The sequence below is a fragment of the Copadichromis virginalis genome, linkage group LG3 (genome assembly GCF_057382275.1).
Source record: "Copadichromis virginalis isolate Kocher_CV1m ecotype Utaka linkage group LG3, C_Virginalis_male_GT1.1, whole genome shotgun sequence".
Classification (NCBI taxonomy): Eukaryota; Metazoa; Chordata; class Actinopteri; order Cichliformes; family Cichlidae; genus Copadichromis; species Copadichromis virginalis.
The window spans coordinates 11,599,183-11,626,084 of record NC_140620.1 but is presented as its reverse complement, the minus strand read 5'-3'; the positions used below and the strand labels follow the sequence as shown (position 1 = coordinate 11,626,084).

At 42.5% G+C, this 26,902-nt stretch overlaps 1 protein-coding gene and 2 long non-coding RNA genes across 6 annotated transcripts; 1 reads left to right on the top strand and 2 right to left on the bottom strand.

The window, feature by feature from the left end:
• Positions 1–11,022: 11,022 nt before the first annotated feature.
• LOC146712774 (nuclear factor 7, ovary-like) lies at positions 11,023–12,867 on the bottom strand. The gene has a single exon (XM_085443703.1). It carries the CDS (start codon positions 12,789–12,791, stop codon positions 11,403–11,405), a length of 1,389 nt encoding a protein of 462 aa, XP_085299829.1. The 5' UTR covers positions 12,792–12,867; the 3' UTR covers positions 11,023–11,402.
• Positions 12,868–20,795: 7,928 nt separating this feature from the next.
• LOC146712773 (uncharacterized) lies at positions 20,796–22,985 on the bottom strand. Of its 4 annotated transcripts, none has more exons than XR_014917255.1 (4): positions 22,703–22,985; positions 21,858–22,038; positions 21,094–21,179; positions 20,796–21,009 (listed from the first exon to the last, which is right to left on the bottom strand). It is a non-coding gene; the product is annotated as an uncharacterized LOC146712773 (long non-coding RNA). The 4 variants fall into 4 exon arrangements; XR_014917254.1 differs by lacking the exon at positions 22,703–22,985 and adding an exon at positions 22,556–22,646; XR_014917256.1 differs by lacking the exon at positions 22,703–22,985 and adding an exon at positions 22,393–22,540.
• Positions 22,986–23,788: 803 nt separating this feature from the next.
• On the top strand, positions 23,789–26,777 carry LOC146712772 (uncharacterized). Its single transcript, XR_014917260.1, has 3 exons — positions 23,789–24,966; positions 25,371–25,432; positions 25,647–26,777. It is a non-coding gene; the product is annotated as an uncharacterized LOC146712772 (long non-coding RNA).
• Positions 26,778–26,902: the final 125 nt, after the last annotated feature.

Sequence of the window (26,902 nt, the reverse complement as noted above, 5' to 3'; positions counted from 1 at the left end):
CTGTTTTGCTTGAATTACGTCTTAGAAAGTTGAGGGATATCCAAGATTTAATGTCTTCTATACATAGAAGTGGTTTAATGGAGAAGCTATTTTTCTGCTCAGAGGCAGATAAATCTGACAGTCATCCGCATGACAGTGGAAGGATGTTGCATGCTTTCTAAGGATGGTTCCCAAGGGCTGTAAATAGAGATGACACGATAACACAAATTTGGATATCTGGCGATACCGATAGTGTGTTTTTTAATCAATAAAACTGATTTTTAATATCTTGCTGCATTTTGTATAAGTTCATACTCAAGTTTAAAAAAAAAAAAAGGGAACCCCCCACCTCATGATGCTTAATCAACGTAATCCACTTTAATTTGATGCAGTGTGAAATTTTTTTTAATTATTCAAGAATTAAATAGATTCAACATCTTTCTTCAGCAGAATTGCAGACTGCACAGATGGTACCGTTCCAAAGGAAAAAGTACTATAGCTTACTAGGATATATTAGACTTAACAGTTACTATATACAGTAATGGACCTCTATACATTTTACATCAGATTAAAACTTTGGTTTTAAGATTCAGATAATTTTTTATTAAAAGCTTGATATTTTAAATGAGAATAAGAAAGAAATGTCTTTGTGCCCCCTTTTCCCTGTTCATGCCCTATCGGCCCCCCTGGCTAAACTTTGCTAGATCCGCCCCTGCACAGTTACCAGCCGTCAGCTACGTAGAAAAAGGTCCTGGTGTAGAAAGTAATATTAAATAAATTCTAACCACAGATTATCACGCTTAAACGTGCTGCTGTTGTTCAGCTGCTGGTTTCCTCTTTGTGGCGCGAAGTGGGCGATAAACAAACATGAGAGATGAACTCGCGACGGAAAAGCCGATCAGCTGATCATTGATCAGTTTCATGATTGAAATAGCAACAGGAGAGGGAGGGAGAGAGAAGAGGCAGTCGCTCCATATATCTAACGCCAGAATGCTTTACAAACATTCAGAGATGAACTTACACACTTGCTTTACTTCTCTCGGGGATAACTTTGTCGGAGATGAAATGCCGGGTTGGTAGTGAGGCTCCAAATACTGAACCAGACCACCGACAGGTCTCGCACGCCACAGCCGCTCTATCACGTGAGCACACTGCTCCGACGTGCTACGGTTATGAGCCGAGTTACAGCGTGTCACAAGTTTTGTGTGTGCTTTTTTGATATTTAATGGATCGGATTAATTTTTTTATTTCTCTCCAATACCCGATCCAGTAATTTACGTCAGTATCAGTACCAATCAGTACCAATAATTTAGGTCAGTATCGGACCGATAGGTAATATTGGATCGGTCCATCTCTAGTAAATATAATGAAAAAAGCAGTGGCCCTAATATTGAGTCCTGCAGGTCCTAAACTGAAGGGCGTCAGAAAAGGACTCATGCCCTAAAAAGTTAACACTAAAAGTTCTAAGACCTAAACCAATTCAAAGCAGTACCACGAATGCCTGCAAGATGTTGTAAACGAGACAGTAAAATGTTGTGGTCTACAATGTCAAAAGCAGCTGTTAGGTCAAGGAGGACAAGAACAACATGATTACCAGAATCACAGGAAAGGAGGATATCATGAAAAACCCTTAAGAGTGTTGACTCAGTGCTATAGAGGTTTTTCAAACCTGATTGGAAGACCTCCAAGATACTGTTCTCATTTAAAAAAAAAAAAAAAAAAATCCATCAATTGGAAATAGACAGAGGGGTCAGACTCAGGGGAAGAAATGAGAGAGTAGCTGTAACCTCAATGAAAAAACACATAACATCATTAGACAGTTAATCAGAGGCCTCCAAACAGTCACTTTAAAATGAAGTTAATGGAGTTAAATAACACACGTGATTATTACTGTTGGAGGAAATGATCTTAGATAAGTATTTTCATTTTAGCCTCTTTGACCATATCCTGATACGTCAGCAGTCCTTTAAGATTTGAAGAGACACCTGCAGTTTGTCCCTCTTCCATCTGCGTTCAGCTCTACAACACTACCTCCTCACAGCCCGAGTGGTGTCATTAACCTCCTAAGACCCGAACTCTTCCATGGCATGCATTTTTAATTTCTCTTTGCTATTCGGGCTGATTGGGACTTGATGAATGTAAAACAAAGAATTATCTTTTTACCTGATTTTGCTCTACAGGGGCCTGATATCCACATATGAGGACATTCGTTTTAAATTTCAATAGAACAGTGGCAGTAAAATGTCCTCGTGAGTGGATATCAGGCCCTTTAGAGCAAAATTTATTATTTTGGTCTAGACAACCCAAAGTGTGATGTCCACATGTCAGGTCCTAGGAGGTTAAACCAAGGCTCGGTTTTAGCCTTGGGCTGCCTGGTGTTGAGATTAGCTAATTTGCAGTGCCTCAATAATGCTATGCTTTTTATTAATAAGTGTTATAAAGTTATATAGTGTAGTATTAAGTGGATACAGCCCTGAAAAATAAAGGCATGAGACCATGTGTCCTTGGGGAGTAGAAAGCTGCAGACTCTCGCTCATGTTTGCCTGGGAAAAAGTAGATAAGAGGGACCATCTCTAGTGGAAAGTTACTGAGACACTGTTGTTTAGACTAGAGTGGGACGCCCTGTAATAAAACTGTCAGGGGCACACCACTATTTTGAGATCTGCAGCAACGTGTCATGCAGGACGCACCTCCCTTCAGGAAGTCATGTGAAAGAGAAATAAAGAGTTAAATGGTCTACTGAGCCGTGTTTTGTCTTCCATCAGATGCCTCTGAGGAATCAAAAGAACTCGGTGAAGTGTTGGTACTTAACACTGGTTTTTAATGGTGCCTCAGAGTCCAGGATAGCTAGGCAAGAAGATTCAAACCAGGAGCTGAGGTCCTCTGTGTCCAAGGTGTCGTGTTATTCAATTATACGCGGGTCCTCTGTACGATTCATAACCACACTTTATTTTCTTGTTCTTGCTCTGCCCCCACATAACATAACATTCTATACAGAAACACACCGGTCTCGCCCTCTAGCTGCCATCAGCCTAACTACACTGACCGGCTGCATTAACATCTACTGTACAATGCAATTACACCACATCTCCCCTTTCTAGAATCAATGGGTAGACTACCATTGACTCACCAGACCTTAGAGGGTTATTCTGCCTCTGTGGCTGGAAGGTCTGGTCCTGCGCTTACCTGTAAGGAATACTATATAATGAAAATCTTAACTCTAATTAACCCGTTAAGTAACACAAATTCTTACATGCTAACTTGTCACACCCCCTGCATTTCCCAACTTCTGAACATGCATATTTGAAAATGACAACCTTTTAGCTTTTACACTTTTACCCATATTGTGCAAACAATACTACGAAAGAGGGGTATTCTTGTATAAAACAGTCCTTTCCATCTTATCCGTTATAAGTCCAATCTGGTTGGTCTCACAACCACTCTTCCGGATCTGGTTCTGGGTGTAGATGGAAGCTCTGGAGAAACTGTCTCTGGCATGTCCGTGGAGCACTGCTCCCCGGCTTCTGCAGATTCTGGCTCCCCATTATTGCTCTCAGTTTGGTCTGGAGAGTGTTTCATGGGAACAAGATGCCGACGATTCCGCCTAATTGTCCCACGAGGTCCCTCCACGAGATATGATCGTGGTGTGGAGTGGCTGCCAATAACTGTGCCGCTGGCTCTCTGGTCTGTTATCCACACTTCTTGGCCTGGAGTGAGCCTGTCGAGGCTGCGTGCGCGATGACGAAGGTTATATGACTGTGCCTCTTTAGTCCTCCTCACCTTTTCCCTCCGGGTGACAACCACACTATCAGGAAGTGCGGGGTCTAGCAGAGATGGCAGTATTGGCACTGTGGTGCGAAGCCGTCTCCCCATCAAGAGTTGGGCTGGACTATAGCCATTCTGCAGTGGGGTGGCTCTGTAAGCGAGCAGAGCCAAGTGTGGATCAACAGCTTTCCGCAATAGATTCTTGACAGTCTTAACTGCTCGTTCGGCTTCGCCATTGCTTTGGGGATATTTCGGGCTGCTTGTAATGTGACAGAAGCCATACACTTTTGCAAATGTCTCAAAAGCTGCCCCTGAAAACTGTGGCCCATTATCTGTTACCAGCTGCTCGGGGATCCCATGTCGTGCAAAAATCCCTTTGAGATGATGGATCGCGTCCTCTGACCTTGAAGGTGTGAGAGGGGCAATCTCAACAAATCTTGAGGCATAATCCACGACAAGAAGGTAGGTTTTCCCTCTCAGCATAAACAGATTGGCTCCTAGCTTTTGCCACGGCCGCCCCGGATACTGTGATGGCATCAGCGGTTCTGTGTGGTTTTCTCTCACTTGGCAACATGTCCGACAGTTAAGGACAAGCTCATTTATCTGCTGGCTTAGCCCTGGCCACCATACCGACTGTCGTGCTCGCTGTCTGCACTTAACCACTCCCTGGTGACCTTCGTGCAGTCTGGTGAGCACATCAATTCTCATAGTTGCAGGTATAACCAACCTGTCCCCTTTGATTAGCAGACCATCTTGTACGGTGAGGAACGCCCGTTCTGCCCAGTACAGTCTTAGCGCTGGTTCACTGTTGAAATGTGTGGGCCATCCTTCCTCACACAGCTGCATCACGCGAGCACATACGCTGTCCCTCTCCAGCTCTTCTCTCAGCTGCTCCAAGAAATTGTTGCTAGCTGGCAGATTGTCCATCAACATGTCCACGTAAATATTTGTGCTCTCCAACAACTCCTTGTCTTGAAGTGTTTCTTTTGCTTTCACTGGAGATCGTGAGAGCGTGTCAGCTGTCCACAGGTGTTTGCCTGGTACATGCGAAATCGAGTAGGAATATCGCATGAGGCGCATCCTAAAGCGTTGAATTCTGGGAGGGAGCGCATCCAGAGTTTGTGCCCCCAGCAGACTTAGCAGCGGCTTATGGTCTGTCTCCATTTGAAAGTGTTTGCCAATAAGAAAGTTGCGGAACCGCTCACAAGCCCAGCTCAGACCTAAAGCCTCCTTTTCAACCTGAGCGTATCTCTGTTCTGTTGCAGTGAGGGAGCGTGACGCGTAGGCAACGGGTCTCCACTCCTCGTCCCATCTTTGAAGCAGCACACCCCCTAAGCCATACGATGATGCGTCCGCTGACACCTTGCAGTCACGGCTTGGGTCATACATGGCCAACACTGGCGGTGATGTGAGCGCATCTTTCAGGTTCTGAAATGCTCTAGCCTGGTCAATGTCCCATCTCCAGCAGTTTTTCTTAGACAATAAGTCTCTTAGAGGTTTGTCCTTCTCTGCGAGCTGTGGGATAAACTTTCCAAGCTGGTTAACCATTCCCAGAAAGCTCCTTAACTCACTCACACTTTGTGGCTCCTTCATCTCCCTCACAGCCTGGGTCTTGCTTGGGTCAGGGCTGATACCGCTGGCTGAGAGAACATGCCCTAAAAACGTCACCTGCTGTTTCGCGATGTCGCACTTGTTAATGTTCAGGGTGATGCCAGCTTTTTGGATCCTGCCCAGCACAGCGTGTAGGCGAGAGTCATGCTCTTCCTGCGTTCTGCCCCAGACCAGCACGTCGTCCATGTGGCAAACCACCCCTTCCATACCATCTGTGACCTCTGTGACCATCCTGTTCTGGAAATGCTCCGGTGCTGAAGCAATCCCGAAGGGCAGTCTCTTGAAGTAATAACGCCCAAACGGTGTGATGAAAGTGGTGTATTTGGCTGAGTTTTCCGTCAGAGGTATCTGCCAAAACCCCATGTTAGCGTCCAGCTTGCTGAATATGCTGGCACCAGCCAATCTGCCCAATGTTTCCTCCACCGATGGCAGTATGTACTTCTCTCGACACACCGACTCATTGAGGTGTGTAAGGTCGACACATATGCGTACATCTTCTGTCTTCTTCGGTACCACCACCATGCCTGAGCACCAATCAGTTGGCTCCTCAATCCTGCTGATCACCCTTAGTTCTTCCATACGGGCCAGCTCCTGCTTAACTTTGTCCATCAGAGGCAACGGGATTCTCCGTGGCATCTTCAAGGAAAAAGGTTGAGCTCCAGGTTTCAGTTTGATGTCGTACGGCTGACGTACTTCACCGAGACCACTGCACAGCTTTGGGTAGCACTTTTTAAGCGTCTCTATAGTTATGCTCTCCAGACGAGCCACAAGCTCCAGCTTGCTAATAGCAGGTCTCCCCAGCAAAGCAGTGTGCAGGTGTCTGATGACAAAGACATCCTCAAGTATTTCTTTGTCTCCCTTCCTCAGTGCAAGCTCACTGACACCAACGACATCCAAACGACTCCTCCCGGGACCCAGCAGAGCCTTGGTTGATTTGTGGAGACTGGGGGGGTGGTTGTGTCTGTAGAGCTCCTTAAACACCTTAAGGGGTAGGACTGTCACATCGGCACCTGTATCAATTTTAAATGACACGTTTTTGTTGTTTATGCTTAAGTCGACAGTCCACGGCTCACCCTCACACTTAACACTGCCCAGGAACAAACCGTGTTCATCCTCTTCAAGCTCATGCACTGTTTTTGGTGCCCTGCATACACGCCTGTAATGTCCTTTTTTCCCACATGCATGGCATTTCACTTCATTCGCTGGACAATCCTGCTTTGAATGGGATGGAGCGCCACCACATTTCTGACAGGTTGGCCCTTTTTTGCCGTCTTCTCGGAATCTACATGTTTTAGCTTGACGACTATTAGTCTGGAGTAGTTTGGTTCTAACAGGCTTACGACTGGTTTTATGCACTCTATCTACCGACTTAGCATCGCTAGCCTCACCTCTAGAGTCACCTCGCAAGGAGGATTGTTGTCGCTTTACCTCTTCACTTTGCCTCGCCATGTTGATAGCCCTCTGCAAAGTCAAATCTGGGTCAAGCTGCATGCGTTCTGACAGCCGTTTGTCCGTGAGACCGACAACGAGCCTATCCCGTATCAGCTCATCATGTAGCACTCCATAGTTGCAATGTTCTGCTAGTGCATACAGTGCTGTCACAAAAGCATCCACTGTCTCATTGTCTCCCTGTCGGCGCATATTGAATTTGGCGCGCTCATAGATCACATTTTTCTTCACAATGAAAAAAGCCTGGAAACCATCACGTACCCCCTCGTACGTTGTCCTTTGCTCCGCTGTTAAACTCAGACCGCGAAGCACATCGTCCGCCTCATCTCCCATGCAGTAAATCAACGTGTTGACTTGGTTTTCCTCCGAGCTGACGTTCAAATTACTGGCGAGACGGAATCTCTCGAACCTCCGTATCCATTTGGACCACTCCTGCGGTTTTGAAAAGTCGAAGGATTCCGGTGGCTGGATGCTGAATGTCGCGCTCGGCCCCGCCGGTGCTCTCTGTGCAGTCTCATCCGCCATATTCTCCCCTCGTTATCCCGCGAGCTCCGCCAGACACAGGTTCGTTCAGTCGAGGTTATATGGATCAGTACAGGACTTCTGACACCATGTCGTGTTATTCAATTATACGCGGGTCCTCTGTACGATTCATAACCACACTTTATTTTCTTGTTCTTGCTCTGCCCCCACATAACATAACATTCTATACAGAAACACACCAGTCTCGCCCTCTAGCTGCCATCAGCCTAACTACACTGACCGGCTGCATTAACATCTACTGTACAATGCAATTACACCACACAAGGGAGTGAGATCAGCAGGGTCAGACAGGCTAAAAGTAGAGGAAAACTGGGCGGCAGTGGAAGAGTTAATGATCTGACAGCGGCGAACAGTAGTTTGAACTGTTAAAACACAGCATCAAATAATACAATCATATGGTCAGGAAAGGCAGTGTCAGACATTTCCACGTTACACACAGGCAGACTGTGTGACAAGACCAGGTTTAGTGTGTGTCTGTATTCGTGTGTGGGACCAGATACGGACTGGACCAGATTAAAAGTCCATAAGGCTTAAAAACTCCTTCACCAGAGGTTTGTCAGGACAGCAGACATGGATTTTAAAATCTCCCACAATGAGAACGTGATCGTTCTTATCGGCCCCATCTTGGATCACAGGGGTCACAGACCTAATCTGTTCGTGGCCAAAAACAAGCCGAACAGATATTGATTTTGAACAAATCCAGAGGGTTAAACTGTGGGCGGTAATAATCTGAGAATGACCTGATGTCATTTTCTCCAAAAGTTGTTAATATTCTGATGTGACTTAACGCTTATCAGCCCTGCACTCTGGCACATTGAGCTACTTCAGCACATAGTTAGCCTCCCCCATGGTAGAAACTCTCAAGCTTTCACCTGAAACCCCGCAGTCTGTTAGTCCTGACCCTCTCAGACGTCGTTCACACTCTCACAGGTAAAGTCAACATCATGAGGTCGCTGTTTTCCGACCACAGCAGCCACAAAGTCCGGTAAGCCTGGATGAAGCAGAGCTCCCACACACGCCTCACTGTGGCTCCTGTTCCTTGTGTTTTGTATATGCGGGGAAACACCGTTGCTGCGTTCAAAACACCTCGGATTTACGGACTACATTCTAGAAAACGGGACAAACAGGATTTGTTTTGCTTCTCAGCACGTAGAACCATTCAAACACCACAGCATAATGTGGTGTCGCGATGAGGAATAACCGGGGACGGTAACTAAGATGTTGACAACGCCACCTGGGGGAGGGAGTTACACCCCAGGAAAGATTTCTCTAGCCAAAGTATCACACTGGCTACCAAAGCCCACAGACTCGTTATTAACGGCAGAGGTGAGACAGATGAATTTTACAAAGTTTATTAAGAACTACTACTAAAAACATAGAATTATAAAATCAAAAAGGCACCTAGGTAGCAGGGTTGAGACGGCAAAATAGATAATTAAAACACTTTATTAACAAAATGACCAGACTCCCTACCACGATGCTACCCTAAAAACAATCACAACATGTTAAAAGAATAACTAAACAAATTGGTGGAGACCGGCCACTTGAGGAGGCAACCTACAGGGAGGAGTGCCCAAGGGTGCCACCAATTACTCACCTGTGCAACTTCACTGCAGACCTCACTGTCACTCACACTAAACTCTAAATGGTGCAATCTACACTCGCATGCATCGGGAAGGGGATTCCACCTCACGTGCCTAGCCCCTCAGCAAGCGGCCACACCTCCACTAAAACAATAAAATAGAGCATAAAACGTTACACACATAAATAAAAGATTTACATAAAACAATTACACCCCAAAGTACTGTTCGTTATAAAAGCATCACATAACAAACAAAACAGCATGTGACAAGACAGCAGCAGTATAGTGCAAACCTGCAACAAGAGAGGGAAACAGTTGTCAAGGTCCACCCTACTATATGCCACGTTATGATGAACACAAGGGTCCCACTTACCACTCTCTAAAGGGCAATTGATTCAGTTTTACAGCTTAACTGCTCCTTACATTCACTGCTGCCGTCTTGGATTGTTAAGTAGGTGTTGGTGGGGCTGCTCTTACTTTCCTAATAGGAAATCCGAGTTTATGAGGAAGTTTCAGATTCAAATTCTTACTGGGGACTCTGAAAACACAAAAAATATTTTATTTTATGTGCTGAATGTGCAGAAAATAGGTTTAAATGTTAAACTAATTTATTCAAGTCAGAGAATGTTGCATATAATTATATTTTTGCTTGATGCATAAAGTTAAAAGATTAAAACTGATAAAACAAGTTTTAAAAAGAGACTTTTCCATTTGATTACATTTTGTATGATGGATTATGTAGAAAAAGTAGAACTGGGCTGAAAGATCTATCGCTTTATCACCTCTTCAGGTTGTAAATCGTGTTTTTAAAAAGTAACTAAGTAACTAAGTAATTAATTACTTTTGAAAATAAGTAATCAGTAAAGTAACGGGATTACTTTTTTGGGGGAGTAATTAGTTACTGATTACTTTTTTCAAGTAACTTGACCAACACTGGTAACCAGTGTGTTAAGTGGATGCGTTGTACAGGGAGATGGCCACAGGCAGGAAAGATTTCCTGTGTTGTTCAGTGGTGCTTATATACACATGTATATACTGTGATGGACGCCCAGATCTGCACTCCAAATACAAACAGACTAAAGGTGTTTCCTCCAGAAACAAAGACAATATTTACAAAGGTCTCACAGGTAAATTGTGAGCGATCACAGCAGCATCTCATCCTGACTAACAGCTTTTAGATGCAGGGAGAGCGTCGTGGTTCAGAGGTGGTTCAGCAGATGATGAAGGCCTTTCTGTTGCATTGTGTAGTGCTGTGGAGGCCATGATGGTCGACTGGGTCTGCTTCTACTGAACTCACAAACACTTCTGAGGTATTTACACCTGAAGCCTCATTGAATGTGAGTCAGAAACAAACGGCTCAGCTGTGATTAATGGATGTTTCCCTGCATTTCTATTTTCACACAGTTTATTTCTTACAGCAGGAAAACTGAACAGAATGTATGTAAGAGGTCAGAGTGAGGATGACGTCACTTAATACAGGAAATACATGTTTGTCTGTTTTGATGATGAAGGACTTCTTCAGCTCTGTAAACAGCTACACTTGAGAGGACAGAGGTGATTTCATGGATCAATAACAATGTGTTTATCAGCTTTCATCATCGCAGTGCAGACATGACGTCAGATCTATCAGAGTGAAGGCCGTCTCTCTGATGACGTCACAGAGCAGAGTCCTTCTGTCCAATAAAGGATCTCAGATCAGCTGCTGCCATCTTGTGGCCACAGTTGGTTACTGTCTCTGAAAGTTGTCTCATGTTTCCTGTTGTCCTGCTAACAAAGGCTGGAGCTCATCATGCTGAGAGGGCAGCAGCATTTTGTGGCTCTTCACACATGTTCATTATATTCTGATGATCCTGGATGGAGACAAACTACAGATAAGTGTGTTCAGCCCAACTAGTTTATCTCATTACAGCAGTTTGATGTTTCCCTTTGAATCCCCCTGAAGATCCTGACAGTGAAGCACGTACATAATACTCCAGCCTTTCAACTCTGAGCTTATTTAGTTCTATTAATACACTGAAATCTCATTTGTGTCATGAAGAAAGTCTTTAATCAAACAGAATTCAAAGATCAGAAACATTTCATATATGGAGTTAAACATGAATCATTGTTTCAACAACATATTTATTGTTGTCATAAACAGACAAGAAGACAACAACAAACTGCTCCTCCCATTCAACACATGTCAGTCCATATCCCAGCAAACTAAATCATCTCCATTTACACATCAAATAGAAACATGAATCACTTGTAATGATTAGAAACTTGATAGAATTTCAAATCTAGTTTGGGGAGTCATTCAGTGAGAAACAGTGAAATGATTTTCCATGTGAAAAGGTGGACAGCAGAAACAGAAAGAAAGAGTGAAACTAAAAGAGAAACAAAGAGCTTTGGAACAACGAGGCAGCAGGAGGACAGCTGCAGTTTAACAGCTTCAACTCACTGACAGGAAACAACATTAGAAACATCATCATCCTCAACTCATCTGCTGCACTGACACTGACACCTTCAACGGACACACCTTCACTTTATCATCAGTGTTAATGTATGGAAACATCCTGTGAGTGAAAGTGTGTGTGAAGGTGTGTATGTGTGTGTTAGTATCAGGATCAGAGAACGACAGCTTTCCTCTGTTCCAGTCCAGATTCACTCTGATCCTCTGGAGCTTCTTCTCTACTGAGAGAGCAGTGGATGGAGCTGATGGTGAAAATGCTAAGTATTTACCTTGATAGAACCATATTGACCATAATCCAGGCTCTATGTCTCCCCTCCTCTGCACAGACTCTGCTAACACGCCCAGGTCCCAAAATAAATTGTCTCGAACTTCAACATCCCAGCTGTGAGTCCCTGAGTTAAAGCTCTCAGAGCCCAGGACAGAGATGTAATTATCAAACCTCTCTGGATTATCAGGAAGCTGCTGCTTCTCTCCTCCTCGTCTCACACTGGTCAGATCTTCAGACAGGATGAGTTGTGGATGAGCAGTGTTTGGGTCCAGAATGAGAGGAGTGTAGGAGACCATGTCCTTCATGTTGTTCCAGATGTTGAAGGTCAGGTTGCCCAGGTGTTTGGCCTGGTCTATCAGAGCTCCTGAGGGCAGCTGTGGATCATCCAGCAGGGGGCAGCGCTGGACTCTTTCCACTGCAGCCTTGTAGTTGTGCAGGAATGAGACGTCTTCAGCTCTCAGCTCCTCCTCTGTGGCTCTGACTGTGTCTGAAAGAGCTGCTATCTCTCTGCTCAGAGCCTCCATCTTCTCCTTCATCATCCCACTCTTCTGCTCCTCTTCCTCCCTCAGTGCAGCCAGCCTGGCCTCCTCTTCCTCTGCTAGAAACTGCTGAAGCTTCTTAAACTGCTCCTTAATCTGCCTCTCTGTGTGTCGGGCCTGGACCTTAATGTGTTCTGCTGTTTGATCAAACTTCACTTGAACTCGTTTGCAAACCTTTAACTTCTTCTTTAAGGGCTCCAGAGTTTCCTGAAGTTCCTTCTTGTGTTGTTGTGCAGCTTCATCGATGGGTCTGAATCTGTGATTGGTGTGTTTTTCTGAGTCTCTGCAGACGACACACACTGGCTGCTGATGGTCCAGACAGAAGAGTTTGAGTTTCTCAGAGTGCAGACTGCAGAGATCCTCTGAAGCTCTCTGATCTCTCTCCTGTAAGAACGACTCACACAGGTTCTTTAAAGCTCGGTTTAAAGGTGGATCATAAACTGATCTTTTCTTACAAACTGGACACTGGTGTTTTGGTCTCTCTCTCCACCATCTCTTCAGACAGGCTTTACAGAAGCTGTGGCTACATGACAGAAGAACAGGATCTCTGAAGACCTGCTGACAGACCGGACAGCAGAGATCCTCCTCTGATCTGGAAGCCATTGAGTCTGTGAGTGAAGCTGAAAACAGCAGACAGGAAGTACAGTCAGTCCTGGCTCCCCTCCCTCCTCTACCACCTTCACTGAAACTTCCTTTGAGTCGTGTTTTTGCTCAAACTCACATTCAGTGTGTGGAGCGTCAGCAGCTTGAAGCAGCAGTGTTGGAGTTTTCCACGTTTCTCTCCTGTAGCTGGACTCACTCAGAGGAAGCTGCTAGTTTGGTCTGAGCTCAGTCTGATCGTCTGTGCGTCTCTCTTTACTGAGGACGAAGAACTTCCTGTTTCCTGATTTGTCGCATTTGAGTGACGTGAGGGGAGGAGACAAATGTTGCTGTTTGACTTTTAACTAAGGTGTGTTTCAATCCTGCCTGCAGCTCAAAAGCTGTAAAACAGGTTTTGTATCTTTTCACCTCCACAGGTCACAACATGAAACCTGTTGTGAAGTTTATAAAATAAAGTGTCACTCGGTGGTGCAGCTGTTTGTCAGCTTCTATTTTAGACTTTGTTCTGGTTCTTGTTCAGGTTCCCAGCAGTGGGAGTGTAATGCAGTCACACACACACAGGTGGTGTTAAGGTGGACTCACTTAGTTACAGACAGTGGTGTTATTTCCTGTAACTAAGGGTGTGTTTCACTCCAAAGTTCAGACATTAACCTGCCAGAAGTTGTAAAAGTTACTAATAAAGAGCTTTTATCTCATTTCACATGCAGGTCAGAGCATGAAAGCTGTGATGCAGCAGTTTGAGAAAAATTGCTGCTGATAAAAAAAATTTTGTTGTCCATCCATCCATTCGCTTCCGCTTATCCTTTTCAGGGTCGCGGGGGGCGCTGGAGCCTATCCCAGCTGTCATAGGGCGAGAGGCGGGGTACACCCTGGACAGGTCACCAGTCTGTCGCAGGGCCAACACACAGGGACAGACAACCATTGGCACTCACGTTCACACCTAGTGGCAATTTGGATTATCCAATTAACCTATCCCCACAAGCTGCATGTCTTTGGACGGTGGGAGGAAGCCGGAGTACCTGGAGGGAACCCACGCAAACACAGGAAGAACATGCAAACTCCACACAGAAAGACCCCGGCCTGATGGTAGAATTGAACTCAGGACCTTCTTGCTGTGCGGCAACAGTGCTAACCACCGTGCTGCCAATTTTTTGTTGTTCTTTTACAAAATATATAAAAGAGCAGAAAGAAAAGAAATGAGTGTAAAGAGTGCAGCAAAATGCATGTTTTAGTGTGAGTTGGTTCATCTGATCTGGTTGTGTAAAAGTCACTGCATGACACTGAGTGTTACTTTTGTGTTACTGACACTCATCTCTGACTCAGAGAAACGATTTCTCCCCTGTGATGTTCACACAGTGGTGAGTTACATGTGTGTGGAATTTTTACTGTTTTATAGAATTAAATTTCTCTTACTTTCTTTTTTCTGTTATTTACTAAAAAAAATTTCAAAGAAATAATGAATTCTCCACACGTGTTTGAAGGTTGCATGCAAATATCATGTGATCTAAAAGCCAAATATCTGCTGATGAAAACAAGGCCAGATGTTGAGCAGCTGTATTGCTGCATGACATCAGCCCACAGCAGCAGAGACCATGGAGCCAACATGTGAGACACAAAGCAACACGCTGAACATCTGAACCACAGCAGGAAGTGTGACTCTTTGTAGACCTGTGGACAGGAAACACACAGCAGGTCCTGATCAGTAACAGGGTCCAAATACAAACATGTGTTTATCAGCATCTGTATATATGAGCACACAGAGAGCTCAGCTGGACACACACTTCAGTTCTCCATCAAACACAATGCACTGTTTTCATCAGCTGCAGCCAGTGTTGGGAAGTAATAGAATACATGTACAGCTGTTACGTATTTAAAATACAAAATATGAGTAACTGTACTTCTTTACAGTTACCATTTAAAAAGGTGGTATTTAGAATACAGTTACTATTTTTGGTAATTACACACCGTTGGAAACCCAAACAAAACACATTAAGAGGCTCTAATGTCTGTGTCTCAATCTCTCGTCTCATAATGACGTGAAGAAATATTTTTTTAAATGATTTAATATGAAGGCAACAGGCAGAGTGTTACAGGCATCGCCCTAAAGAATGTAGCCTCATGGGCAGTGTAGTCCGTGCTGCAGGGAGAATGGACTGCCGTACCCGTTATGTGTCTGTGAGCGAGGGAGGGAGAAAAAGGAAAAGTACCAGTTGTCATCGAGCAGAAACGAGCTGGAAGCATGTAAATATAATAATAACCACTGCAGCCAAGAAGAGAGCCTGACGAGCCCAGCTGTAAGTAATTGTTAAGACTCGACTGTACGCTGTGTTCGTGTTTTCCTCTGAAACAATAAGTTCCGTTGGAGCAGCCTTTCAATGCCTCTCTCTGTCTCTCATTAGCAAAGTCGACCCAGACAACAAAGTAAAGCTAGTTTTCGGCTACGAGCCCGACACAAACCCGACGTATTAGCCAGAGGTCCTTTACTACGGTTCTGAGCCGCGGACCTGTTTTATATACGCACGGAATAGTTTTCTATACGAGATCGCTGCAAAAAGTGCAGCCTTACCTAATGTCCACCTACTGTTACTCAGTGATCCAAAGTATTCAGAATATGTTACTTTCATTGAGTAACGTAACGAAATGCGCTACAAAATACATTTTGGGGCATTTATTCAGTAATCTGTAGTGGAATACATTTTAAAAGTAACCTTCCCAACACTGTCCATCAGGAACACCACAAAAGGAGATCCATAGTAGATTAAAATATAAAAGAACCCACCCACCACTTTAATCACACTCTACACAGCAAATCCAGCATGTCCAAATTAACACTGTCGGATTTGATTTCAACACTATTAAAGTGTCTATATGGGTCCACACCAGAGAGTGTTAATTTAACTCTTTTTGGAGAGTTGGTACATTAACTCTGATTTAGTGTTAAACACCAAATCTTTCTGGAGTTGAAAATTTAACACTTGGTGTTAAGAGTTTATATATTAACTCTCAAAGAGTATTTTAGTTTAACTACGTAAGAGTTATCTTCTAATTCATTCTAAAAAGCAGGAATTTTACTGTTCTGAACTTCTAGAAATTTCTTTTGGAAATAAACATTTACTAAAAAGACGCAATGGTTTTTGAAAAACATTTATTCAGAACTGTGCACCACAATTTCAAAACATTTTCTGAAAGATGTAACAGTATACATGTTCTCACTTTCATTAGAATTGTGTTTATCAAAAGGTCTGACATAGGTGAGCTGGTAAATGCAAATAACAGCATTCTCAACACTTATTTCTTCAATACAATATGCATGTCCTTCATTCATCCCTTTGTGGAACTTCAACGCACTTCTGCTCTCCCCCATATTCCATCTTCACAAGCATATCCTGTGTGGAGATTGAATAAAAATTAGTTGACACTAATTAATGGCACAAATAATCCAGTAAACAATTGGAGCACAGTAAAAAAAAAAAAAAAAAGGAATCCTCTTTGAGCCATTACTTGTGTAAAGTATTTTCCCAAAAGACAAGGACACAGGCAACAGGTAATACTGAACTAAATGTAAAACCTCAACCTTTTCCATTTTTACCTAAACCGTGTGCACAAAACTCTGGAGGGATCTAAATGCTAACGTAGAACCCAGTCAGGACGTCTGCTACTGCTGTTTGCTCGTTTTTTTTTTATGGGCGATCGTTTTCAGGCTTCAAGTAGCACCATTATACCAACATTTCACATTCTAGACATTGTTTTAGGTGTATTTGACCAAAAGTTTGACTGAAAATTCACATGCAAGCTTTTTTCAAGGCTGTGGTATTTGCCCGCAAACAATACCTTTCAGCTAGCTAAAACAGAATGTTATGCTATCACCGAGCAACATGGCTAATGCCTTTCACACAGCTTTGTCTCAACTCCAAAGAGCCACAGAAGTAAAAGCTAATAATAATAACTGAAACAATCTTTGAAAAAATGACTTACCAAGCATGGCAAACAACTCAAATATGTAGAGCAAAATGTTCTGAAACGGCTTCACTTCAGCTTCGATTGGAGCCGTGCTGGGGGCGGAGTCTGTGAATTTACTCTGTTGGTGTCATAGCCCCTCTAGGAGTTCAGAGTTAAGAGGTCAAGAGTTAATGTTTCCATTGTAACACCTCCAGATTTGACATAGAAACACTCATTTTTAACACTCGATTTTAACTACTATCATTTTACACCTCAGAGTTACATTAAAAGAATGTGACTCTACTTAGAGTAAAATTAACTCTACTTTTGCAAGAAGACTATTAACACCAAAACATTTAACACTTTTGAATTTGCTGTGTAGATCTTGTTTTAACATATGGCAAAGAAACTGAACATTTAACAGTGTTTCCTGTCTGATCATTTCCTGATAACATTTACAATAATTGATTACACAGCAGTGGAGAGTAGATTTTATCACAGTAGATGTCTTTCTGAAAGCGCTGTAACTAAGTTTAAGAATATAATCCCCACTGTTATCATCTTCAATGCCCTGTATCATCATCATATACAAACACAAAATCTGATTTTAAGAAAAGAAGACATTGCATGTAAGCTTTAAATGTAAATGTTTTCAGTTCCCACTAAGCAGTCCTTACCTCTAAATATCACCTCTGCTTTTTCCATCTCTGAGTGACGTTCCCTCTCATTCTGGGAAATATAGCAGGTTTACCTTCAGCTTGCAAAATGTGACAGACTGCACACAAACAGTTTGTGTTCTTGCTGATATACCTGCCACTTAAAATTTTACTCCCCTCCCCCCCTACAACTTTAAACAAATTTCTGTACTTTCTAATCCCTACAATTTCAAAAATGTAATACGTTGTGTTCATGGTACTTCAGTGTACAGGAACGAAGTATTTGTACTTTGCTACCATCTCTGAAGGTCTGACATGTCAGCTGTGTATGGAAAGCCAAATGGATTGTAATTCATTGGTTTGGGGTTTGAAACTTAGAATGGAAGAGGCAAATTTTAAATCGCTCTCTTATGTTCGCTGTGTTGCTGGTCCATTGCTCTATAATGCTATAATTGGCTGTTTCAGACAACCTTTGATTTTACCTTTATATTTCACCTTTAAAAACTATTTGCCTTGCCTTGTTTGGTATCTTTCTTTTCCATACAACATCAAATCTCTAAATTTACAGTTATTTGTTCATTGACATGCTGCATTAACACAAACAATCTAAAAAAAATACAATCTTACTCTTACTTGAATATTGTATATTGTATATTGCATAGCTTTTTTTTGTTATACGTAAAATTGTATTGCATTTATTTAAATTTATTTAAATTTTTACTTTTTAATTATTTTATTTGCATTTTTCTAATCACTAGGGTTTGAGAGTAACGCAATTTCTATTCTGTGTATGTCCTGTACATGTGGCAGAATTGACAAATAAAGTTGACTTGACTTGACTTGACTTGATCTGAGTAGAAAAAGTGTATTTTTTTTACTGTAAAAACCACATACATGTTTAAAAAAAATCATTTTTATAACTTGAAATGCAAATATAAACTGTAATCTTGAAAAAAAATATGTTAAAAACTGCAAACAGCAAAGTTATATCAAACTATTTACCTAAAAATGCACCCAGTGCATCAGGTGTTAAAACTAGAGAAAGATCAGGTGTTACACCACCTCATCGGCTCATCTTCCTTTCATATTTCTCAAAATATGTCTTCCATTTTAAAAAATGAGAATATCTTAAAAATGTGTTTGTTTACAGCAGGGCATATAAGATACTGGACTGTAGCCTGCTGAACTGTACCCTGTACTCTGCTGGACTGCAGCCAGCAGTCTGCTGGACTGGTATCAGTTGGAGAAAACTCTGCAGTCTGCTGGACTGACACTGCTGCTGAAATTTCATTATAATCTTGAAATTTTAAAATTTAGAAGTTCTTTTTCTATTACCGTCATATTGTAACTGAATTTATACTCTCACAATAGAATAATGAACCACCATAAATGAGTTTGGAATGGAGCCCCCGCACCCCCCAACCACCCGCCTTCACCCCCAGTTATTGTTATTACAGTTTACTGATTACAATTTTTTGAAAACTGTGGTTTTTATCAGCAGCTTCTTTCTTTTGAAAACAGATGTTTACATATTACTCAGAAGTTTATATATTTTCTCTATATATACACACTCTGGTCAAAAGCCCCAATTCTTCCAGAGTCTTACTGAAATCCAAGCAGTTTAATGTCTCTTTGTATTTTGAAATGAAAGCACAGAACAAATAAACAACTAAGGTTAAAAAACAAAATCACAGAATCCATTTGTAATCAAAATTTATTGTAGACTTTTGACTCAAAATAGTAACCTATTTGACACCTATGACAGCTGAACACACTAGTGTCATTCTTTCTACAGTGGAAACAAAATATTCTTTGAAAGGTCTTGATGCATGGTCAGTCATCTGGGTAGGTAAATCCCAAAAGGTTGATTTCTTCATCTGGAAAAAGCATTTTCAGTGGCAGAAACATTTCATTGTTCATTCAGCTAGCTTCAGTCATTGTGCAAATGTACTGTTTATAAGATTGGTCAAACCTGTAGACAGCTGAGACTGAAGAAGTCATTTGGATAAGTGACGAAACGTTTATCCCACTTTGGGGATGTTCTTCAAAAGGTTCTTCCCAATTCTGCTGCAAACGTTTCCATAAATGGGTAGCGCTTTTTGGGTGCTTTTTAACCTTCTGTCCAGTTCATCCCAAAACAACTTGATGGGCCCAATCTATGATTGTACCTCCATGTCTTTGAGCTCATCTTCTTCTTTTTTTTTTTCTAAATTAGAACTATCATAGCTTGAACTTTTAGGTCATTATCTTTCTGTAGAAGGACCAACTGGACACAAACCAGTGGTCCTGCACGACACTGCAGAATGCTGTGGTAGCCATTTTAGTTCAGGGCGCCTCGCACTCTGTATAAGTCACCGACCCTGGATTCAGCAACAGTCCCATCACGTGTTCTACATGTCTGACATTTGAAGCCACATATTGAAAAACCACTGTGTGATGTACAAAATATTTCAGATTTCGATTTATCAGTTCATAACACCTTCTTCCAGTCTTTACCAGTTCATCGCTTGTGCCTTGTGCCTATCACACAAGTTGTTGACTTGTCTTCTGATTTAGCTGTGGCTTTGTGTTTGCCAGAGTTCTTCCTCTCAGTTTGCACCAGTTCCTGAGTGCCTTTTCATGGTGAAGGAAACTGTACTCAGTGACACATTGACTTTCTTTAAGAATTATTATGATATCTCTTCTATTGTTAACTGCATTTTTTGCATCGTTTTTACAACAACACACTATTTTTGCAGTACAGTACAGTTTAAATAATACTCATGAAGGTATGATACACTATATACCATCAGTAGTTTTACAACCCTGCTCGCTCCCTGCAGACAGAGGGGAGTAGTTCAATCATTTCTTTTTAAGTGAACAAGACAGCATAAGGAACAAGTTAATAGCTGTAATATTTTACCTTTTTTTGCTTCTCAAAAACACAAAAGCACTGAATGTTAAACAACGGATCTGTTCATCTGAGTCACAGAAAACTGTCAATTCAATATATCATCTCAGAGGTTTAGAACAAAACATTTGCTCCACAAGTCTGATTGATTTCATCTGCTCAGTTTCAATACCACAGATGTCAAAGGTTACTTCCCAACAGCCTTTCTAACATGTATAGACTACTTGCACAATACATTTTTAACTCTAAAGGTCTACACTAAAGTCTGGACTTCAGTGTCTCGTCAGCTGCAACACCATCTGTCAGTTTATTCCCTGCCGTGAAGGTTTTCACAGAGCACTAAATTCAACCTTTTCCTGAAAGTGTTTTGCATTCTTTCCCCCAGTGTGGTCTGTTTCCAGCCTGAACTAACATGTGGCACACCAGAGTACCTTTCTGAGTAAAAGTTTTCTAGGATGACTGAGGTCATCTAAGGGAACATAAAAGCATCAAAGCAGTTCTATATTCATGACACATGTCGAGTTTCTCTCCAGTCAGCTCTTTATTTGCATTTCTACTCTAAAGGTTTTTGGCACAGTTAAACGTTTCCCACATTGGTTAGAGCTGTATGGTTCTTCTCCACTGTGAATACACATATGTATCTTTAGGCTACCTGACTGAGTAAACACAGACCCACACTGGTCACAGCTGGAAGACCTTTCCACCATATGGATTTGCTGATGGCGACTCAAGGAGCCTGAAAGAGTAAAAGCATTCCCATATTTTCTGTATGTGAACAGATTCTCTCCAGTATGAATTTTGATGTGTTTCTTCAGGTTACCTGATTGAGTAGATAGTGATCCACATTCATCGCAGCTGTACAGTTTCTCTCTGGTGCAAATCCTTTGAAGGCTAGCTGGCCTCTCCCTTACAGATACGGTGAACAGTTTAGTCATTTTATATACTAACTATTATAATATATGTGTGGGTTATTATTGTTTTATTGGTACTGTAAAAGTCAGGAATAACATGTTTTTATTGGTGTACGTGGTGTCTAAACATATTTTCTGGTTATTAACATGTTATAATTAATGTGTGGCTTTAATTCTTTCTGTGAATTATTAAACTTCGGCATTTAAAAACACAGAAAACTAAGGCACTACAACAGAAGAAATCCACCTTAACAGTCAGATTAACGAAGACGATAGAAACAAACAGAAGCACAAAGTGTACATGTAGCTATAATGCTCATGGCCATATGTGAACATCGGGTAACAGTAGTTTGGATGGTTATTTAACCTGTAGCACTGCACACCCCCACAAGTTTACAGTGTCTGGCTGTTAGTAACAATGGTTTATTAACATGAGCCTGAACCTCAGAGAAGCCTGACTGCAGCTCTGTCTGCAGGACAGACGACAGCTTTCTGGAGCACGGTACTCTCGTGGGTACTCTCGTGGACGGGTTGCCCCGTCTTATTAGTTTGTTTTTCAGAGGCGCCAAAAGCCCAACCGTCTTTATTTTCTTTTTCCGAAACCGAACTAAAACCAGAATAAACCGGATGATAAACGGTCCGTTGTAGAGTAAAAAACATCCGGGACACTGACCTGGAGCTCGTTGGGAGCTTCGGAGGGCTGCCCTCCGTCGCTGGTCTCTAGGTTTATGGTCTGCTGGTCCTGGTTCTTCTCCGCCATGATTCACGTTAATCCGGCTCCTCTTGTCGCCGCCATCTCCACAGCTGCCACATTGCCCCCATTGCGGTGCTGAGTAGTTGCATTACAAATGGCTCTGTTAAAAAACAATGTAATTTAACTTTTTTATTCATCTCAAAAGGAAATAAAACCTCAACGACTAGATTCTGTTTTTAAATAAGGGACGACATATTTATTATAAAAAAGGTAAAGAAAACATTTCGGCAACCCTACTCGCTGACTCGCCCACTGGTGTCTGGCTGCAGGACAGCCCATAATCCCCGCCTCCTCCATGTTAGCGGGTGGGACGACAACCTCCCCCTCAGATAAAGGCTTCCCCAAGATTTGTCTTTGGGGGTCTACTTTTTACTACCATAAAACTGGCCATTGCCACATTTTGATAATGCTATTATGTGAAACAGTGACGCAACACAATACCAAACAAATCTACCTGTTATATCAGACTGTCGATCACTGTGATCGTCACGTTTTGGAAGTAAATAAAAATAACAAGGAAATAAAAATAACGAGACTGTTAAAGACAGAAAGCTGTGACAGCGCTGATCGATGTGCTTCAGTGAAATTCTCCCTCTGTTAACATTCGTGTTACTCACAATAACTCCGTTTATAAAGCCACACTGTATTGAACCGCTGGTCTGTACCATAAATCATCCTTGCGGGGGTTGTCGGAACTGTATGCGCAGTCGCACTAAGGACAGATGTGCTCAGAGGCATGGGCTTTTTCATGGGCTAATTCTCACCCATCTTAAGTACGTCTTTAAATCCTCCTCCGCTGAGTCAGCCGTGAAGTAAACAGTATCCTGTTAGTGATAATGAACCTTTCCAAGACTGTTACACACTGACAGCCTGAGGTGTTATTCAATAAACTGAAAATAACCGACAGACGGACCCGAAACCCCTCCGCACTGTTTCGCTAAGTTAACTGTGTTTTTAGCTGGTTAACTAACCAGCTAGCGGTCAGGGAAGGCAGGTGTTGGTCAGCTAGTCCGTGTGCATGAATGAATCTTCTCTGACTAAAGAAATCTGTGTGAGTCAGTAATAACGTCACCGTTACTGTGCTTTTATTATGCGTGTAGAGCAGCAGGCAGGACTTTGTCTCTCTTTATATAAACAGTAAAAGTAGGGCTGGTTATTGTCACTGATTTCTACAACTGATTCTATTCTGATTCACAAGGTCATGATTGGATTCAATTCAATTTTGACTCAGTCAGAAATATTATAAATACGATCATTTATTTTGGATATGGGCTGTTAAAAGAACCCTGTAAACCTTGTAAATTAAAGATATTTCGTTCCAAATTATTTGACTGTTTCTCTGCAATTAAAAACTCAGTGTAAACTATCTATCTAAACTAAGCAGACGCTTGTGAGGTGTGAGCATCACTGCAGATGCTTTTGTGTCAAAGTAACTGAGGATAAAACAGAAAAACATGAAGGAGCTTTTCCTGGCCTGGTTTTGTTTTTACAGCAGAAAACCTTAAAGATATTCTGCAGTAGATCAAAAACTGAAGAAAACCATGAATCAACATATGAACGTTACCTGATAGAGACACAGATAAGAGTTTTGCAATTTGGCAATCTGTCACTCCTTCAGCCAGCTCAAACGTTTTTTCGTGTGTTTGTTTTTTGTTTTACAGTTTTGGACACTTTACATTTGCAAAACATATGATATGTGTTCCTCCTGTAGGCTCACCAGGGCAGCTGGATGCTGGACGAGGACGGAATCCCTTTCAGAGCGAGGGAGGGTGTTGAGGGCTGGCGACAATGGCGGTCCTAGCCTGTTTGGCGCCCTGGGCGAACACTCCCTGTGGTGCCCCCCCCCCCCCCCCCCCCCCCACACACACACACACATAAAACATATTAAGAATTGTACATTAACGTAAAACTGTTGTCGGAACCATACTGAATTTCACCAGAGAAACATTTATGACCTTTTCGGTCAGCAGGAGGTCACTCACACACATTCTCACATAACACACACACACACACAGACATACATACAGTGCCTTGTCTTTGTAACCAAGGGGGGTTATGAGGGGAGGTACTATTGTTTTGTGTGAACTGTGTTCCCAATAAAAGGCAGCAATCGGAAGCTGGATTTGGGGTCATTTTGTTGTAGACACCGATGAGGCCTCCCTTGCAAGTAAATCGATCGATCGCTGACTCTCTTGTTTTCTTCATGATGAATAAGTCTCTAAACCAGCGGGGCTTGTGGAAACACAGACCAACACACACATATGGAGAGAGAGAGAGTATGCGTTGTATGCAAACAGCTACCAAACAGCCATCATAATGTGTCACACAATGAGATCAGGACAAATCAACAACTGACAATGACTAATTAATATTAAAATCTGTAACATAATGTATTGTTTGGAGTTTAGTCTGTTGCTGTTACTATTTTTACCATTTCTTCTTGGAGCAACTGTAACGCACATAATTTCCTTAGCGATTAATAAAGTATTCTGATTCTGATTGGTTCAGGATGATCTGCCATGATCCAATCACACATCTGCTTACCTGCATCTGTTGATCGTTTCGCCTCCTCTTCTTTTCTCTTTTTTCTAAACTGAGCACCTGATGGCTTTGAACTTTTCTTGTCCATCTTGGTTTTAATTTTGCACTCCAGTATGAACACCCATCCTCCAACCCGAGGATCACCACAACATGACCTAACAGACCTACACCTTAGTTCACAGATTCACTTTGTCTAGCGTTTATTTCTGGGATTTCACACAACCCAGGATTCAAATCATGAATACATGATGGGCTTGGATTTACAACAATATGAATGAAATGTGCTCTATTTGGAAGCAGCCGGCCCTCCTGCCCTTTCGACGGGTTGTGTGTGAGACTTTAAATCAATGGCGATTTTAGCCATTGATTTAAAGAGCAACCCTCCCCCCCTCCCCCAAAATGGTTTGTTCCAGCTCACCTCTCCCCTGCTCTGGCTCCAGCTCCTGCTGCCAGAGCGATGGTGGCTGAGACGCAGCTGAGCGGAGGTGTAAGTGTCTGCCTTAAAACAGGACATATTAGCTGCATTTAACCTTCAGTTACTCTTTATATAGTTAGGTAGGAGTCAGACCATGTTTCTTTTAGCTGAAATACATTACACCAGGTAACCTGCAGTGTTGAAAACTTTTCCGTCGATGTTTGCTACCCTACAATCCGTCCTGCTCTGTAGTAAAATCAGCAACATTTGACCGTCCTGTTGCTCCCATTGAAATTTATATAACCTATTTAAAATCTAAAACTTAGAATTGTCCGCAGCCTGCTGTTGTTACCACTGTCCTGTTAGAAATGGATACTAACTGACTGAATGCCCATTAACCTTATAACTCCTGTTGTGTGTGTGTCTGTGTGTGTGTGTGTGTGTGTGTGTGTGTGTGTGTGTGTGTGTGTGTACAGAGAGACAGCCAGGTTCATAATGGATATGAGGAAGTTTTTTCAAAAAAAGGAGCCACATTCAGGTAAAAGTGTAAAATCAAATGATCCGTCAATCAGGAATAATGTTGGATCAGTGTTTCAATGTTTATCTTTTATTAGATGTTCGTGTGGTTTGGTTATTTGCCTTTTGATTGAAAGTACACTGAGAGAGGACTTTTTGTTAGTGATCTTAATAGAATTTTTTTCATATTAATGTAATTTTTCATCTAATTGAATCTATTTGTGTATGATTGTCAGTCCAAAGAGGGAGAGAGGAAAGAGGGAACGTGAGGAGAAAGTACAAGGTCAGGAAGAACCAGGTAAGCAAACAGACAGGGAGCAGTGACGGGCACAACAGAAACTGTTAAACTGACAGAGAGAACAAACCTGATTTTACTTTTACTGTCCTCCCTATATTAAAGCTGCTGTACAGAATCTGCAAAACAAACTGGGTTGAAACATTTTTGACCCTCTTTAACAACATTCCAACATAACATTATCATTGATTGGGGAGATTAAAATTAATCAAAGGAGCTTGCAAAGAAAAGCGTCTGGACTTCTTTAAGTTTCTTGAAGACACCTCTCTCCCACCACGATGCCGCCTGGGCAACCGCCCGTATCAAAAACCGCTACTGGCTGGCGACATGGCATAGATGAATGGTCATTCCTTTGGCACCGTTCTATCTCTCCAGAAGTGGCAGTGGTGGTCCTCTGGTTCAAGCCCCAGTTGTTCCAGTATTACCTGGAGGACATCTGAAAAGTTGGCCCTTGCTGTTGCAGGAAGGGTCACCACTGCCACTTTCAACTCTCTGGACAGCAAATGCAGCAGCTGCAGTGACCACTCCAGTGCGGGCCACTGGTACGCCTTTGCTGTTGCTTGGAAGACCTCCATGAAGGCTGGGGGTCATATCCCTTGTCCATCCGGTGGAGTGTCACTGCGGGGGCCAGGGGAAGCAGTGTTGGCAAGAGACACCGAACCTCCAGTGGTTTTGTCCGGTGTTTGGCCTGGTCCTGGAGTCAGTTGAGCTGTCTGTGGTGCTCCACCGCCTGCTCCTGATCCAGCGGTTAGCTCTGCCACCATTCTTGCCAGTCATCCTATGACTGGGTTTTGGCATCACTCATGAAAAATAACCCGGTGCACACCTAGTGTTACAAGGTAAATTAATGTTTATTTACAGTTCATTTTTAAACAGTTTCTTCTTAGCAGCTTTCCAGCTGCACCCTTCAGTTCTGTCCTGCTCTCCAGCTCCCTTCGTAACCTGGCATCCTGCTCATATACAATAGAACAGACCTTTGTCATTTTACATGTAAAACGTGATTGTGGGAAAATATATAGAAGCATGATTAGCTGATGTAAAACAGCTGTGTGGATCAGCTGCACATGATGCCACACCCTGAAGCCACCCCTGCTCCACCCCTGCTTTTCACAGATGATGTTGTTCTGATGGCTTCTTCAGGTGCTGGCCTCCAGCTCACACTGGAGTGGTTCGCAGCCATCAGCACCGTCAGGCCAT

Coding starts and splice junctions, on each gene's coding strand:
- LOC146712774 (XM_085443703.1), bottom strand. CDS start 12,791: ATGGCTTCCAGATCAGAGGAGGATCTCTGCTGTCCGGTCTGTCAGCAG.